At 34.6% G+C, this 12,601-nt stretch overlaps 1 protein-coding gene across 7 annotated transcripts in view; it reads left to right on the top strand.

The window, feature by feature from the left end:
* The window catches only part of LOC136039551 (phosphatidylinositol-binding clathrin assembly protein LAP-like), a 119,371-nt gene that overhangs the window by 26,529 nt on the left and 80,241 nt on the right, over window positions 1-12,601 (top strand). For 5 of the 7 annotated variants that reach the window (XM_065723381.1, XM_065723384.1, XM_065723387.1 and 2 more), the window contains exons 5-6: window positions 8,784-8,798; window positions 11,325-11,427. In XM_065723381.1, coding sequence (XP_065579453.1) covers window positions 8,784-8,798; window positions 11,325-11,427 — 118 coding nt within the window. The remainder of the gene's footprint in view (window positions 1-8,783; window positions 8,799-11,324; window positions 11,428-12,601) is intronic. The other 2 variants (XM_065723383.1, XM_065723386.1) reach the window with 1 other exon arrangement.

Here is a 12,601-nt window from a genome sequence, read left to right as displayed (position 1 = left end):
TACATTTTTATTTTTCAAAATTATTGGACCAATAAGTTTTGTTTATTAAAAATATTAGGAGTGCTGTTTTTTTCTCCCGAGAGAGTGCCTTTTCTGGCACTGAATTGGAACATGTAATGGTTATCTTTGATAAACCTATTATATCTTCTCCATCAAATTCTCCATTAATGCCTTATAAATATATTCGCAAATTTGATGGCAGGCCGTTAAGCCTCTACAAAACAAAATCTTAATTTGCATTTCTTCTAAATTTGCATAAGGAGAAAATGTCACTTGAATAATATTCATCAACTTCCTTCTTGAATGTCCGTAGGTTTGTGGAGCAGATTACTCTTTCTGGTAAGTTGTTCCAATGCTGAACAACTCGGTTGCCGAAAGTCCATCGGCCCATGTCCTTGTAAAAACGTTCCATACTCACTTTGTACTGATGTCCTCGGAGATGATTTTTATTGAACTGCACGATTCTCTGGGCTGGTACGTTATCATAGGCTCCATTGCAGAGCTTGTACATTTCAATAAGATCACCGCGATGGAATCTATATGCGAGGGTTGGGATTTCAAGCTTTCTAAGCCGCTCTTCGTAGGGAAGGAAGCGTAACCTGGGAGAGAATTTAGTTATCCTCCTCTGAACATTTTCGAGAGCATCTATGTCCTTGTTGTAGTATGGTCTTGTAGAACAATGTCCATACTCAAGAATCGGGCGGACAAGGGACTTATAGAGCGTAGCAAGCATTTTGTCGTCCTCGCACGAGAAGTTTCTTCTGATCATACCAGCAACTTTGGAAGCCTTCTTGACGACAGCTTCATAGTGGCTACTTATATATTTGAAAAATGGGCCAAGAGGGTCATGTCTAATTACTGATTTAATCAGTTAAATATTGTCCTAAAGGAAAAAAGAAAATGTTCCTTCAAAGGATATAAAGTTATAGCTCTCTTCAGTCTTTGTCCATCTATAAAAATACTATTTTCTGAATTCTTTCGGACACAATCACGAGGCTTAACAGCCATGGTGGCTTTTTAAGGGGAAGACAGAGGGGGCACTTGCCCCCATTGTGGAAATTTTAGGGGTGCAAAATTTCAAATAAATAATCTTAACTGCTACTATCATTTCGTAATTCTTGAAATTCCGTTTTCTATTAAAGTAAAGTAGAGGGCACAGTTTGCGTTTTTTTTTTTTAAATATGAATTTTTAAAAAATTTGGCAAAAAACCTATATTTGTAGAGTCATATGGCCCTAAGCTTGGCCATTTTGAATGATTATCCTCGATCAGACAAGTGTGAGGGGGGGGGGGGCAAAACTGGTAGGCTTTATTTCTAGAAAATTTCATCATTTCAAATTTCTTTATTTGTAGAAATTTTCTGTTTTGATATATATTATCCGTCAGTAACTAATTCTTGAACACTCTTTGTTCTAATATTTTTAGAAAAGGATTAATTTGTTTTGCATTTGCCTTTTTTCTAAGTTTCAGCTCACAACATGAACAACATATAACATTAATGCAATGTAACAGAAATAACACTTACTATTTCTACTACTGACAACTCACCACAACACCAAGGCGCCTGTGGCACGCTCCTCCTCAATCCTAATCTTTTCAAAACCTCCCTCTTTACACCCTCCAAGGAAGTTCCCATTTCCTTTAAATCTTCCTTTATGACATCCTCCCAGCGCAACTGCAGACGACCTGCTTTCAATTTAGCCCTAGACGGTTGGCCGAAAAGGATAATCTTTGGCTTTTCAATTTGGTTTCCGCTACTATCAAAACTGCGTAACTGCATGTGGCGATCTTTTTCATTAAAACTGAATTCTCAATCTTCTCTAATTTTTGAAGATGAATTCTAGTTTTTGAGGTAAATTCTAACTAAAAAAAGATCAGTTTTTTTAAAGATAAATTTATATGCTACCCAAGTTTCCCTCTTAACCAATTTTAACAATCATATTTGATTTTTACTGTCTTTGGTACTTAAATTTTTATGTCCTTGGCACTTGATTTCTTTTCCTTCAATAATGTATCTCAAACATGAACTTAGAAATCTTTATATTTTAAGATTAATGTTTAATAGAAATGAATTTTAAAGAAAAGTTTTTTTTCGTTTAGTATTTGTTCCAGCCAATGTCTGTAACTTACCTCACCATTGGAGCTTTGAGTCGTGCTCCTGCTTCTATTGTCAATTGAGGATAGTACTAAGCAGGGTTGCCGCCCGGTGAAAAAATAAATTACTAGATTTAGGAAAAAATCACTAGTTTTAGGATTAAAATTAGTAGCCAATAAAAAATCCCTAGAAATAGTAATGAGCCACTAGGGGTGGTAACACTGGTTCTAAGCCACCTAGTATGATCCTTTTTGGTAGCATTATATTTTTATCTGGCATCCTGCTTAACGTTTCTACTGCGTTTAGTGAATCTACAAGGATTTTAGTTCATGGAATCCATGTTAATCGAAACTTAAGAAACAACTCGCAGTCAGATCGTGGCTAATAATCGATGAAATTATTTAACGATGATTATTTCGATCATTTGGCCGTAATTTTCTTAAAATTCAAAACTATAAGCTAATTAAAATTGATTAATGCCTCTACTACCTTCAGTAATCCATAGTTATTTTATTTACTGAATTTGAATTCAGAATCACTTACTCACTTAAAGGAATTTCAACCAGAACTAAAAAAAGACATGAAACAACGCATTTCATTCTGGTCAGAAAAAAATAATGTTTTCTTTCAAATTTCGATACAAATTTTGATAAAAATTTTAATGTGAAATACCGATTCGCTTGAACTGATTACCCAAGACTAAAAAGTTTAGATTAATTTCAAAATTTTGATTTTTTTTTTGAAAGACTGACCAAATGCACCATAAAGAAAGCAACAAGTAATTTTCTTCCACTTACCGTCAGTAAATTACCTTTTGACTATTTGAAGCAAGACTTTATTGCCAGGTCATGTCTACACACGCAGGGTTGCCAGCATGTCAAAAATAAATTACTAAAACATTGATAAAAAAATCGCCAAATCAGCAGAAAAATCACTAAATTAAAAATTTGCCAGTATTCTGTACGCGGTAGAAAAGGTGTCCTTTTAAATTATCTTCGTCTTTACAAGTCATTTTGCGGTATTCTTACGATTCTAGTAAATCGCTAATAAAATAAAATCACTAAGCTTTTTCGGACATCACCAAAAATCTCTAGCCCAAATAAAATGACCAGGCAAGAAAAAAATCACTTCAATTCATGATAATTACTCTTTCGGCTATTAACTTCAGTAAATTTTTCCTTCAGTAGATTGCACTTTCTAATTGAAAATTTTGAAAAAAAACTCACAGATAGGCTATAGCTAAACAACGGACCCCACTATTTGGTGGTATTTTACTGGTAATTATTTAGTTGTAACGGGCTTCAAATTTGAAGCTAAAAATAAATAAAAGTAAAGCCAGCTATCGTAAATAGCCTATAATTAAGCTTGCTGACTAAGCATTGAGAAGCTCATAATTTGATGCTATTCTTGAAATTACAATCTAAAACTAAAATTAATTTTTGATTGCGTCAAAATAATTCACTTTTATGCTGATTCTGAAAATTTTAAATTTATTAAGTTTGAAGCTACATATATAAAATCGATAGGGCTCGCAGCTTTTGCTAATAAAATTTGTTTCAGAATTTCAAAGACAAATTCAAAGGTTAAAATGAGCCTAGCAATAGGCTTTAGAATAAGTAGCAACAAATTCGAGATTTGTATCTCGTACTAGTTCTGCAAAGCACTCATAGTATTCAGGGCCATATCCAGGATTTTTTTCGGGGACGGGTTTTGCCAAAGAAAGCCATCAAAAATTTGTTTATATGCATTTTTATTGCACTTTTACCAGTCGGAAAAAACATTTCGGGGGGAAGGGGGGAGGGGTTCCAAACTCTCTTAACCCCCACCCGCTGGTAGTAATGGATAGTAATTATGAACCGTGTCAATAGTATGTATAGGAAAATATGCTTCTTTCGCCGATTCCAAAACGTAAAATTCGTTTAAATTCGAAAGCCCCCTCTAAAGCTTTAGACAGGACTTCTATCCAGAGCTAAAAATTTCCTACGAAATTTCAGAGAATAATTTGGAAGTGGATGCTAGATTTTAAATAATCTGCCCTACTATGTTAATACAGTCTTAAAATTAATACTAAATAAGATAAATCAAACCATTCATAGCAATCAACGGTAATTACAGAGTGCCCCAAAGGGCATTTAAAACCGATAAATATAAGTAATTCCGTTTAAAATTGTGACGAAGTCGGCAAGGCTTTCAGGTATCTTGGTAAACTGCTATAAATAGCTGACTTTACTGACTCAACCTGGAAGCTACTCACCACAATAAGTAATGGTGTGCACGACTTGTTAAAATGGATAAATATCAGTAAATCTGTTTTAAAATTGTGGCAAAATCGGCGAGGCTGCACAAGCATCTTGGTCAACTGCTATAAATAGCTGACTTTACTGACTCAACCTGGAAGCTACTCACCACAATAAGTAATGGTGTGCACGACTTGTTAAAATGGATAAATATCAGTAAATCTGTTTTAAAATTGTGTCAAAATCGGCGAGGCTGCACAAGCATCTTGGTCAACTGCTATAAATAGCTGACTTTACTGACTCAACCTGGAAGCTACTCACCACAATAAGTAATGGTGTGCACGACTTGTTAAAATGGATAAATATCAGTAAATCCGTTTAAAATTGTGACGAAGTCGGCAAGGCTGCACAAGCATCTTGGTCAACTGCTATAAATAGCTGACTTTACTGACTCAACCTGGAAGCTACTCACCACAATAAGTAATGGTGTGCACGACTTGTTAAAATGGATAAATATCAGTAAATCCGTTTAAAATTGTGACGAAGTCGGCAAGGCTGCACAAGCATCTTGGTCAACTGCTATAAATAGCTGACTTTACTGACTCAAACTGGAAGCTACTCACCACAATAAGTAATGGTGCACATGACTTGTTAAAATGGATAAATATCAGTAAATCTGTTTTAAAATTGTGGCAAAATCGGCGAGGCTGCACAAGCATCTTGGTCAACTGCTATAAATAGCTGACTTTACTGACTCAACCTGGAAGCTACTCACCACAATAATTAATGGTGCACACGACTTGTTAAAAGGATAAATATCAGTAAATCTGTTTTAAAATTGTGTCAAAATCGGCGAGGCTGCACAAGCATCTTGGTCAACTGCTATAAATAGCTGACTTTACTGACTCAACCTGGAAGCTACTCACCACAATAAGTAATGGTGTGCAAGACTTGTTAAAATGGATAAATATAAGTAATTCCGTTTAAAATTGTGACGAAGTCGGCAAAGCTGCACAAGCATCTTGGTCAACTGCTATAAATAGCTGACTTTACTGACTCAACCTGGAAGCTACTCACCACAATAAGTAATGGTGTGCACGACTTGTTAAAATGGATAAATATCAGTAAATCCGTTTAAAATTGTGGCAAAATCGGCGAGACTGCACAAGCATCTTGGTCAACTGCTATAAATAGCTGACTTTACTGACTCAACCTGGAAGCTACTCACCACAATAAGTAATGGTGTGCACGAATTGTTAAAATGGATAAATATCAGTAAATCCGTTTAAAATTGTGGCAAAATTGGCGAGACTGCACAAGCATCTTGGTCAACTGCTATAAATAGCTGACTTTACTGACTCAACCTGGAAGCTACTCACCACAATAAGTAATGGTGTGCACGACTTGTTAAAATGGATAAATATCAGTAAATCTGTTTTAAAATTGTGTCAAAATCGGCGAGGCTGCACAAGCATCTTGGTCAACTGCTATAAATAGCTGACTTTACTGACTCAACCTGGAAGCTACTCACCACAATAAGTAATGGTGTGCACGACTTGTTAAAATGGATAAATATCAGTAAATCCGTTTAAAATTGTGGCAAAATCGGCGAGACTGCACAAGCATCTTGGTCAACTGCTATAAATAGCTGACTTTACTGACTCAACCTGGAAGCTACTCACCACAATAAGTAATGGTGTGCACGACTTGTTAAAATGGATAAATATCAGTAAATCCGTTTAAAATTGTGGCAAAATCGGCGAGACTGCACAAGCATCTTGATCAAGTGCTATAAATAGCTGACTTTACTGACTCAACCTGGAAGCTACTCACCACAATAATTAATGGTGTGCTCGACTTGTTAAAATGGATAAATATCAGTAAATCTGTTTTAAAATTGTGGCAAAATCGGCGAGACTGCACAAGCATCTTGGTAAACTGCTATAAATAGCTGACTTTACTGACTCAACCTGGAAGCTACTCACCACAATAAGTAATGGTGTGCACGACTTGTTAAAATGGATAAATATCAATAAATCCGTTTAAAATTGTGGAAAAATCGGCGAGACTGCACAAGCATCTTGGTAAACTGCTATAAATAGCTGACTTTACTGACTCAACCTGGAACATACTCACCACAATAAGTAATGGTGTGCACGACTTGTTAAAATGGATAAATATCAGTAAATCTGTTTTAAAATTGTGGCAAAATCGGCGAGACTGCACAAGCATCTTGGTCAACTGCTATAAATAGCTGACTTTACTGACTCAAACTGGAAGCTACTCACCACAATAAGTAATGGTGTGCACGACTTGTTAAAATGGATAAATATCAATAAATCCGTTTAAAATTGTGGAAAAATCGGCGAGACTGCACAAGCATCTTGGTCAACTGCTATAAATAGCTGACTTTACTGACTCAACCTGGAACTTACTCACCACAATAAGTAATGGTGCACACGACTTGTTAAAATGGATAAATATCAGTAAATCTATTTTAAAATTGTGACAAAATCGGCGAGACTGCACAAGCATCTTGGTCAACTGCTATAAATAGCTGACGTTACTGACTCAACCTGGAACCTACTCACCACAATAAGTAATGGTGCACACGACTTTTTAAAATGGATAAATATCAGTAAATCTGTTTTAAAATTGTGGCAAATCGGCGAGGCTGCACAAGCATCTTGGTCAACTGCTATAAATAGCTGACTTTACTGACTCAACCCGTTTAAAATTGTGGCAAAATCGGCGAGACTGCACAAGCATCTTGGTCAACTGCTATAAATAGCTGACTTTAGTGACTCAACCTGGAACCTACTCACCACAATAAGTGATAGTGCATACGACTTGTTAAAATGGATAAATATCAGTAAATCTGTTTTAAAATTGTGGCAAAATCAGCGAGACTGCACAAGCATCTTGGTCAACTGCTATAAATATTTGACTTTACTGACTCAACCTGGAACTACTCACCACAATAAGTAATGGTGCACACGACTTGTTAAAATGGATAAATATCAGTAAATCTGTTTTAAGATTGTGTCAAAATCGACGAGGCTGCACAAGCATCTTGGTCAACTGCTATAAATAGCTGACTTTACTGACTCAACCTGGAACCTACTCACCACAATAAGTAATGGTGTGCACGACTTGTTAAAATGGATAAATATCAGTAAATCCGTTTAAAATTGTGGCAAAATCGGCGAGACTGCACAAGCATCTTGGTCAACTGCTATAAATAGCTGACTTTACTGACTCAACCTGGAACCTACTCACCACAATAAGTGATAGTGCACACGACTTGTTAAAATGGATAAATATCAGTAAATCTGTTTTAAAATTGTGGCAAAATCGGCGAGACTGCACAAGCATCTTGGTCAACTGCTATAAATAGCTGACTTTACTGACTCAACCTGGAACCTACTCACCACAATAAGTAATGGTGCACACGACTTGTTAAAATGGATAAATATCAGTAAATATGTTTTAAAATTGTGGCAAAATCGGCGAGACTGCACAAGCATCTTGGTCAACTGCTATAAATAGCTGACTTTACTGACTCAACCTGGAACCTACTCACCACAATAAGTAATGGTGTGCACGACTTGTTAAAATGGATAAATATCAGTAAATCCGTTTAAAATTGTGGCAAAATCGGCGAGACTGCACAGGCATCTTGGTCAACTGCTATAAATAGCTGACTTTACTGACTCAACCTGGAACCTGCTCACCACAATAAGTAATGGTGCACACGACTTGTTAAAATGGATAAATATCAGTAAATCTGTTTTAAAATTGTGGCAAAATCGGCGAGGCTGCACAAGCATCTTGGTCAACTGCTATAAATTCTGACTTTACTTGCTCAACCTGGAACCTACTCAACACAATAAGTAATAGTGTGTACGACTTGTTAAAATGGATAAATATCAGTAAATCTGTTTTAAAATTGTGGCAAAATCGGCGAGGCTGCACAGGCATCTTGGTAAACTGCTATAAATAGCAGACTTTACTGACTCAACCTAGAACTTACTAACCACAAGAAGTAATGGTGCACATGACTAGTTAAAATGGATAAATATCAGTAAATGTGTTTTAAAATTGTGGCAAAATCGGCAAGGCTGCACAAGCATCTTGGTAAACTGCTATAATAGCTGACTTTACTGACTCAACCCGGAAATTACTCACCATGGTAACTAATGGTGCACACTACTTGTTAAAATGGATAAATATCAGTAAGTCTGTTTTAAAATGGTGCCGAAATCGGCAAGTCTGCAAAAACATCTTGGTAAACTGCTATAAAGCAGCCGATTATTAGTTCTAAATTTAGTTTGACACTTTTTGTGTCGATTCTACTTTACCATATTATTACATTATTATCGAGTTGCCATGTTAATCTACATTTGAATGTCTTCTTTTCTGGTACTAATTCATTTTCTTTCTTTCATCAAGCCACCACAGGACAAGGTAAATATTCTGTTTTTCTGCTTATTTTCTATGCATATTTTCCTACTTATTTTTTTCCTAACTATATGTTTTCCTTCTTTCCTATTTTCCTACATACTTTTCTTCTTATGCGCATCGATTTTTATACATCTTATGACTTTTGTTGGTTGCATGAAAGTTTGCACTCTACTTTTTGCTTTTTACTATACTATGCCATGGGATTTTTTTTTCTCTTTGCTTTTCCCCTTTGGATTTTTTTCTTTAATTTACTGTTTTGAAATTCGTTTTTTCTGTTTTTGGCAGAAAGCCAAATTTTGAGATTTACCCATTAGAGGAAATGACTTTCGGATATGGTGTAAATTAATCCATAGCATGACAAAAGAAACAAAAACAAAGAGAGGTAAAACTCAATAAAAAGACAACAAACGAGACTGTGGCCAGTAGAGAGAAAAGATGAATGACTAAAACAACGCAGATATTTTGCCTGTATGCAAACTAGGCGTCATCAGCACAAGAGAAACAAAGATAAAAAAAAAACGAAACTAAAAACGAATAAAACCACCACTAATATTAATAAAATACAAACTGTCGCAACTGATCCACGTAGAGAAAAGAAGCTATTAGAGTTATTTCAATAAGAAAATCAAAGCAACTGAGGAAAACATAATAAAATTAAAAATTAGACTAAAATTGAAACTAAAAAAAAATATTGGCAAAAACAAATTTTTAAGTGTACCCCCCTTACTTTTAAAGTAGGCAGAATCATTTGACTTACCTAAATCCAGAAGCTTCTCGACAGACTTATATTAGGTAGAATCATACTAACCTGATCCCTTGCGAAATACCAATATTTTTGTTGATTTTCGTATATTTGTCTACACGTTTCCATACGATTCCTCTGTTCTGCGTGATTTTTACTAACTTCAGTCTCATGAAATAAGTTCCCTCCCCCTCCCCCCCACCAATGTAGATTCGTATGTGTATGCCTTTTGTCAGCCATGCCGCGTTTTTTTTCCAAAACATCAAAATGATCAACATCAAATATGAAAGTTTAGAATTTTGCAAAAATTATCACATTTCTTAATTATAGTAAATTTTAGGCTTGTCTTTATCAGACAATTTGCGAAGAAGTTTTTACAATTGCGATAATCTTCAAAAAAATCCCTAATAAGCTTTTCAAACAGTGTAAACAACTGGCACTCCAAGCCAGTATTGTATATGCCGGTATTGTATTGTAAAGTTTTTTACATTTATTGAATAAAGGAACTTGAACTTGATTGAATACTCGATTCCCTATAGTTAGGGATGATTCTCAGGGAAATACTTACAGATGTTTAAGTGCTTCCCATCCCATTCCCAAATAAGCGTTTCCACCAAATGTTCCTGTTTATAGTGTTTCTTTGATTCATATTTGAAGATTCGACCCTCTTTATTTCAGAAATTTTAAAGAGTACTTTTATGCACCGTCTGTCTCGGCAGCCAAATCATTTTGTCCGTTTCGTTTGATTACATTTTACTTTTTTCTATATTATAATTGTTTACTCCATTTTTATAGTTCCTTACCCCTCTTTGTATCACCCAGAAAATGGAAAAAAATATTTTGAAGAAAAAGAATCAGCATAAGTTGCAAATCGGAGAAACAGTTTGTTGGCACAGTTGCTCTACAAATTCAAGGTCTTAATAGCATAGTGCTGTCTTTCTCTGACCTCGAAAAGCTTCTCAAGGGATCTTTTCTTGCGCCAGATTGGCGTTTTATATGGCTAGAGGGATTCTCCCTTTCTCCGAACTTATTTTGACAGTCATTACTGGTAAAGTATTCTACGAAACACTATATGAAATACGCCTTTATGAATTACTTTTTCAGATTTTCACATTTTGGGAGAAATTTTCCAAAGGTCAAAATTAGCCCTGCTCTTGTATTTCTATTGGAGTACCTCCCCCTCCCGATCAAAAAGAAGTTCTTTAGATAAAAACTTTGTTTTGGGGGAATTTTTCTACAAAATTTCAATCAAGGCTCAGTTAAGTGTCTTGGGAGCTTTGGCTGCTTGCCAAATATTGAAGCTTTTACTATTTCCAATGTTTTGGGTAATTTCCCGCATGATTTGCTACGCTCTTGTGTTTGTATTGAAATACATCCCCCCCATACGGAATACAAAGAAGTTCTTTAATGCAAAAATTTGAGATTACTGGAAGGGAAATTTCTACCAAATTGGACGTAAAGCATAGAAAAATTCCTGAAGGGCTATTACTATGTGTCCTCCTGCACGCAGCACACTGGTCGTACAGTGTGCAGTAGGGCAGGTGGCTGAAGGGTAACTGAAACTAGCAGTAGGAAGCGCTTATCTGTGTCTGTTATTCTCTGGAGCACTAAGAGAGGCTTATCGCCTATTACTCCCAAATTCTGCTTTATGTCATAAAAAATTACTTCGCTATCTGTGCAAAGGAAGAAAAATAATTTTCTGTTGTATAAGCTTCGTTTTACTTATCCATTTTCATGTATCTACTGTTTTTACTTTTAATGTTTGATAAAATTTTGATTGGTTCCAGGTTATGATATGTCTCAATTTGTGCGTAGATACTCTACTTATTTGAATGAAAAGGCATTCTCATATCGTGGAGTTGCATTTGATTTTTGCAAGGTTAAACGAGGGTTAGTACATTGCTTTATATTACTTTGTATTGTTTCGTTTTTTTTTTTTTTTGCATAACTTAATTATAACCAAACATGAATATAGATCCAAGTAAGTAGAAGTCCACTTTTATAAGGCGTAACGCGTTCTTCATCTTTTAGTCACTGATTAAATCATAGAATGAATAGTACTTTATTATCAAGCAAACTATCACAATATAAAAATTTCGAAATTGTTGCATTCAGTCAGCTAGCCTACATTGTATACAAAAAAAAAAAAAATATAAGTACATAAGCGAAATATTAAAAGATAGCCCACAGCGATGACCCAAACTGGCCTATCAAATAAAGTGAGTACAACGAATAAAAGGAATAAAAATGAGTACTTAAGTACAAAAACATAAGTACATAAGTAAAATGTAAGTATAATAAATAAAAGTAAGTAATATAAATAAAATGAATAAAAATGAGGGCATAAGGACATTATAGAATCATACAGCAATGAATCCAACTGGTCTGTCAAATAAAAATGAAACAAAAAAATTAACACAATAACAATACAACAATAACATATAACAATATGTTATTAACAATAACACAATAACAATAACAATACAAATAACAATACAATAATAACAATAACATATAACAATAATAACATAATAATAAATATATTATTATTACATATAACATATATTACATATATTACATATATTACATATAACAATAATAAATATAACAATAATAACAATAACAATAATACAAATGACACATTAACGTGATGCATTACAAGTTTCATTTATTTATGATTTCGACAAACTTTGGCACAAAGCTCTTTTCTGTAACGCTCAGTTCTTGCATTAATATATTTAAAATCAGCATTAAAATGCGATTCTTTTGATGTAGCTATTGATATCAAAATGCAATTTTTTAGAGTTTTGATTACTATTGAGCCGGGTCGCTCCTTACTACAGTTCGTTACCACGAACTGTTTGATAGGATTTGAAACCGGGACTTTTTGTGCTTTTGATTGGGGTCTGTTATTATATTTATTAATTTAATTTAATAAATTAAATTATTATTGTTCGTGTTCAGGGTTACTACTTCAAAAGAACAATAAAAGAACACTTCGGAAAATCAATAAAGACAATTATACTCCTCAAAAATAAAAGAGGAAACAATCGTAATGTGCAAT

This window comes from Artemia franciscana, chromosome 19 (assembly GCF_032884065.1).
Source record: "Artemia franciscana chromosome 19, ASM3288406v1, whole genome shotgun sequence".
Classification (NCBI taxonomy): Eukaryota; Metazoa; Arthropoda; class Branchiopoda; order Anostraca; family Artemiidae; genus Artemia; species Artemia franciscana.
The sequence above is the reverse complement of the archived record's forward strand: the minus strand, read 5'-3'. Positions and strand labels throughout refer to the sequence as shown.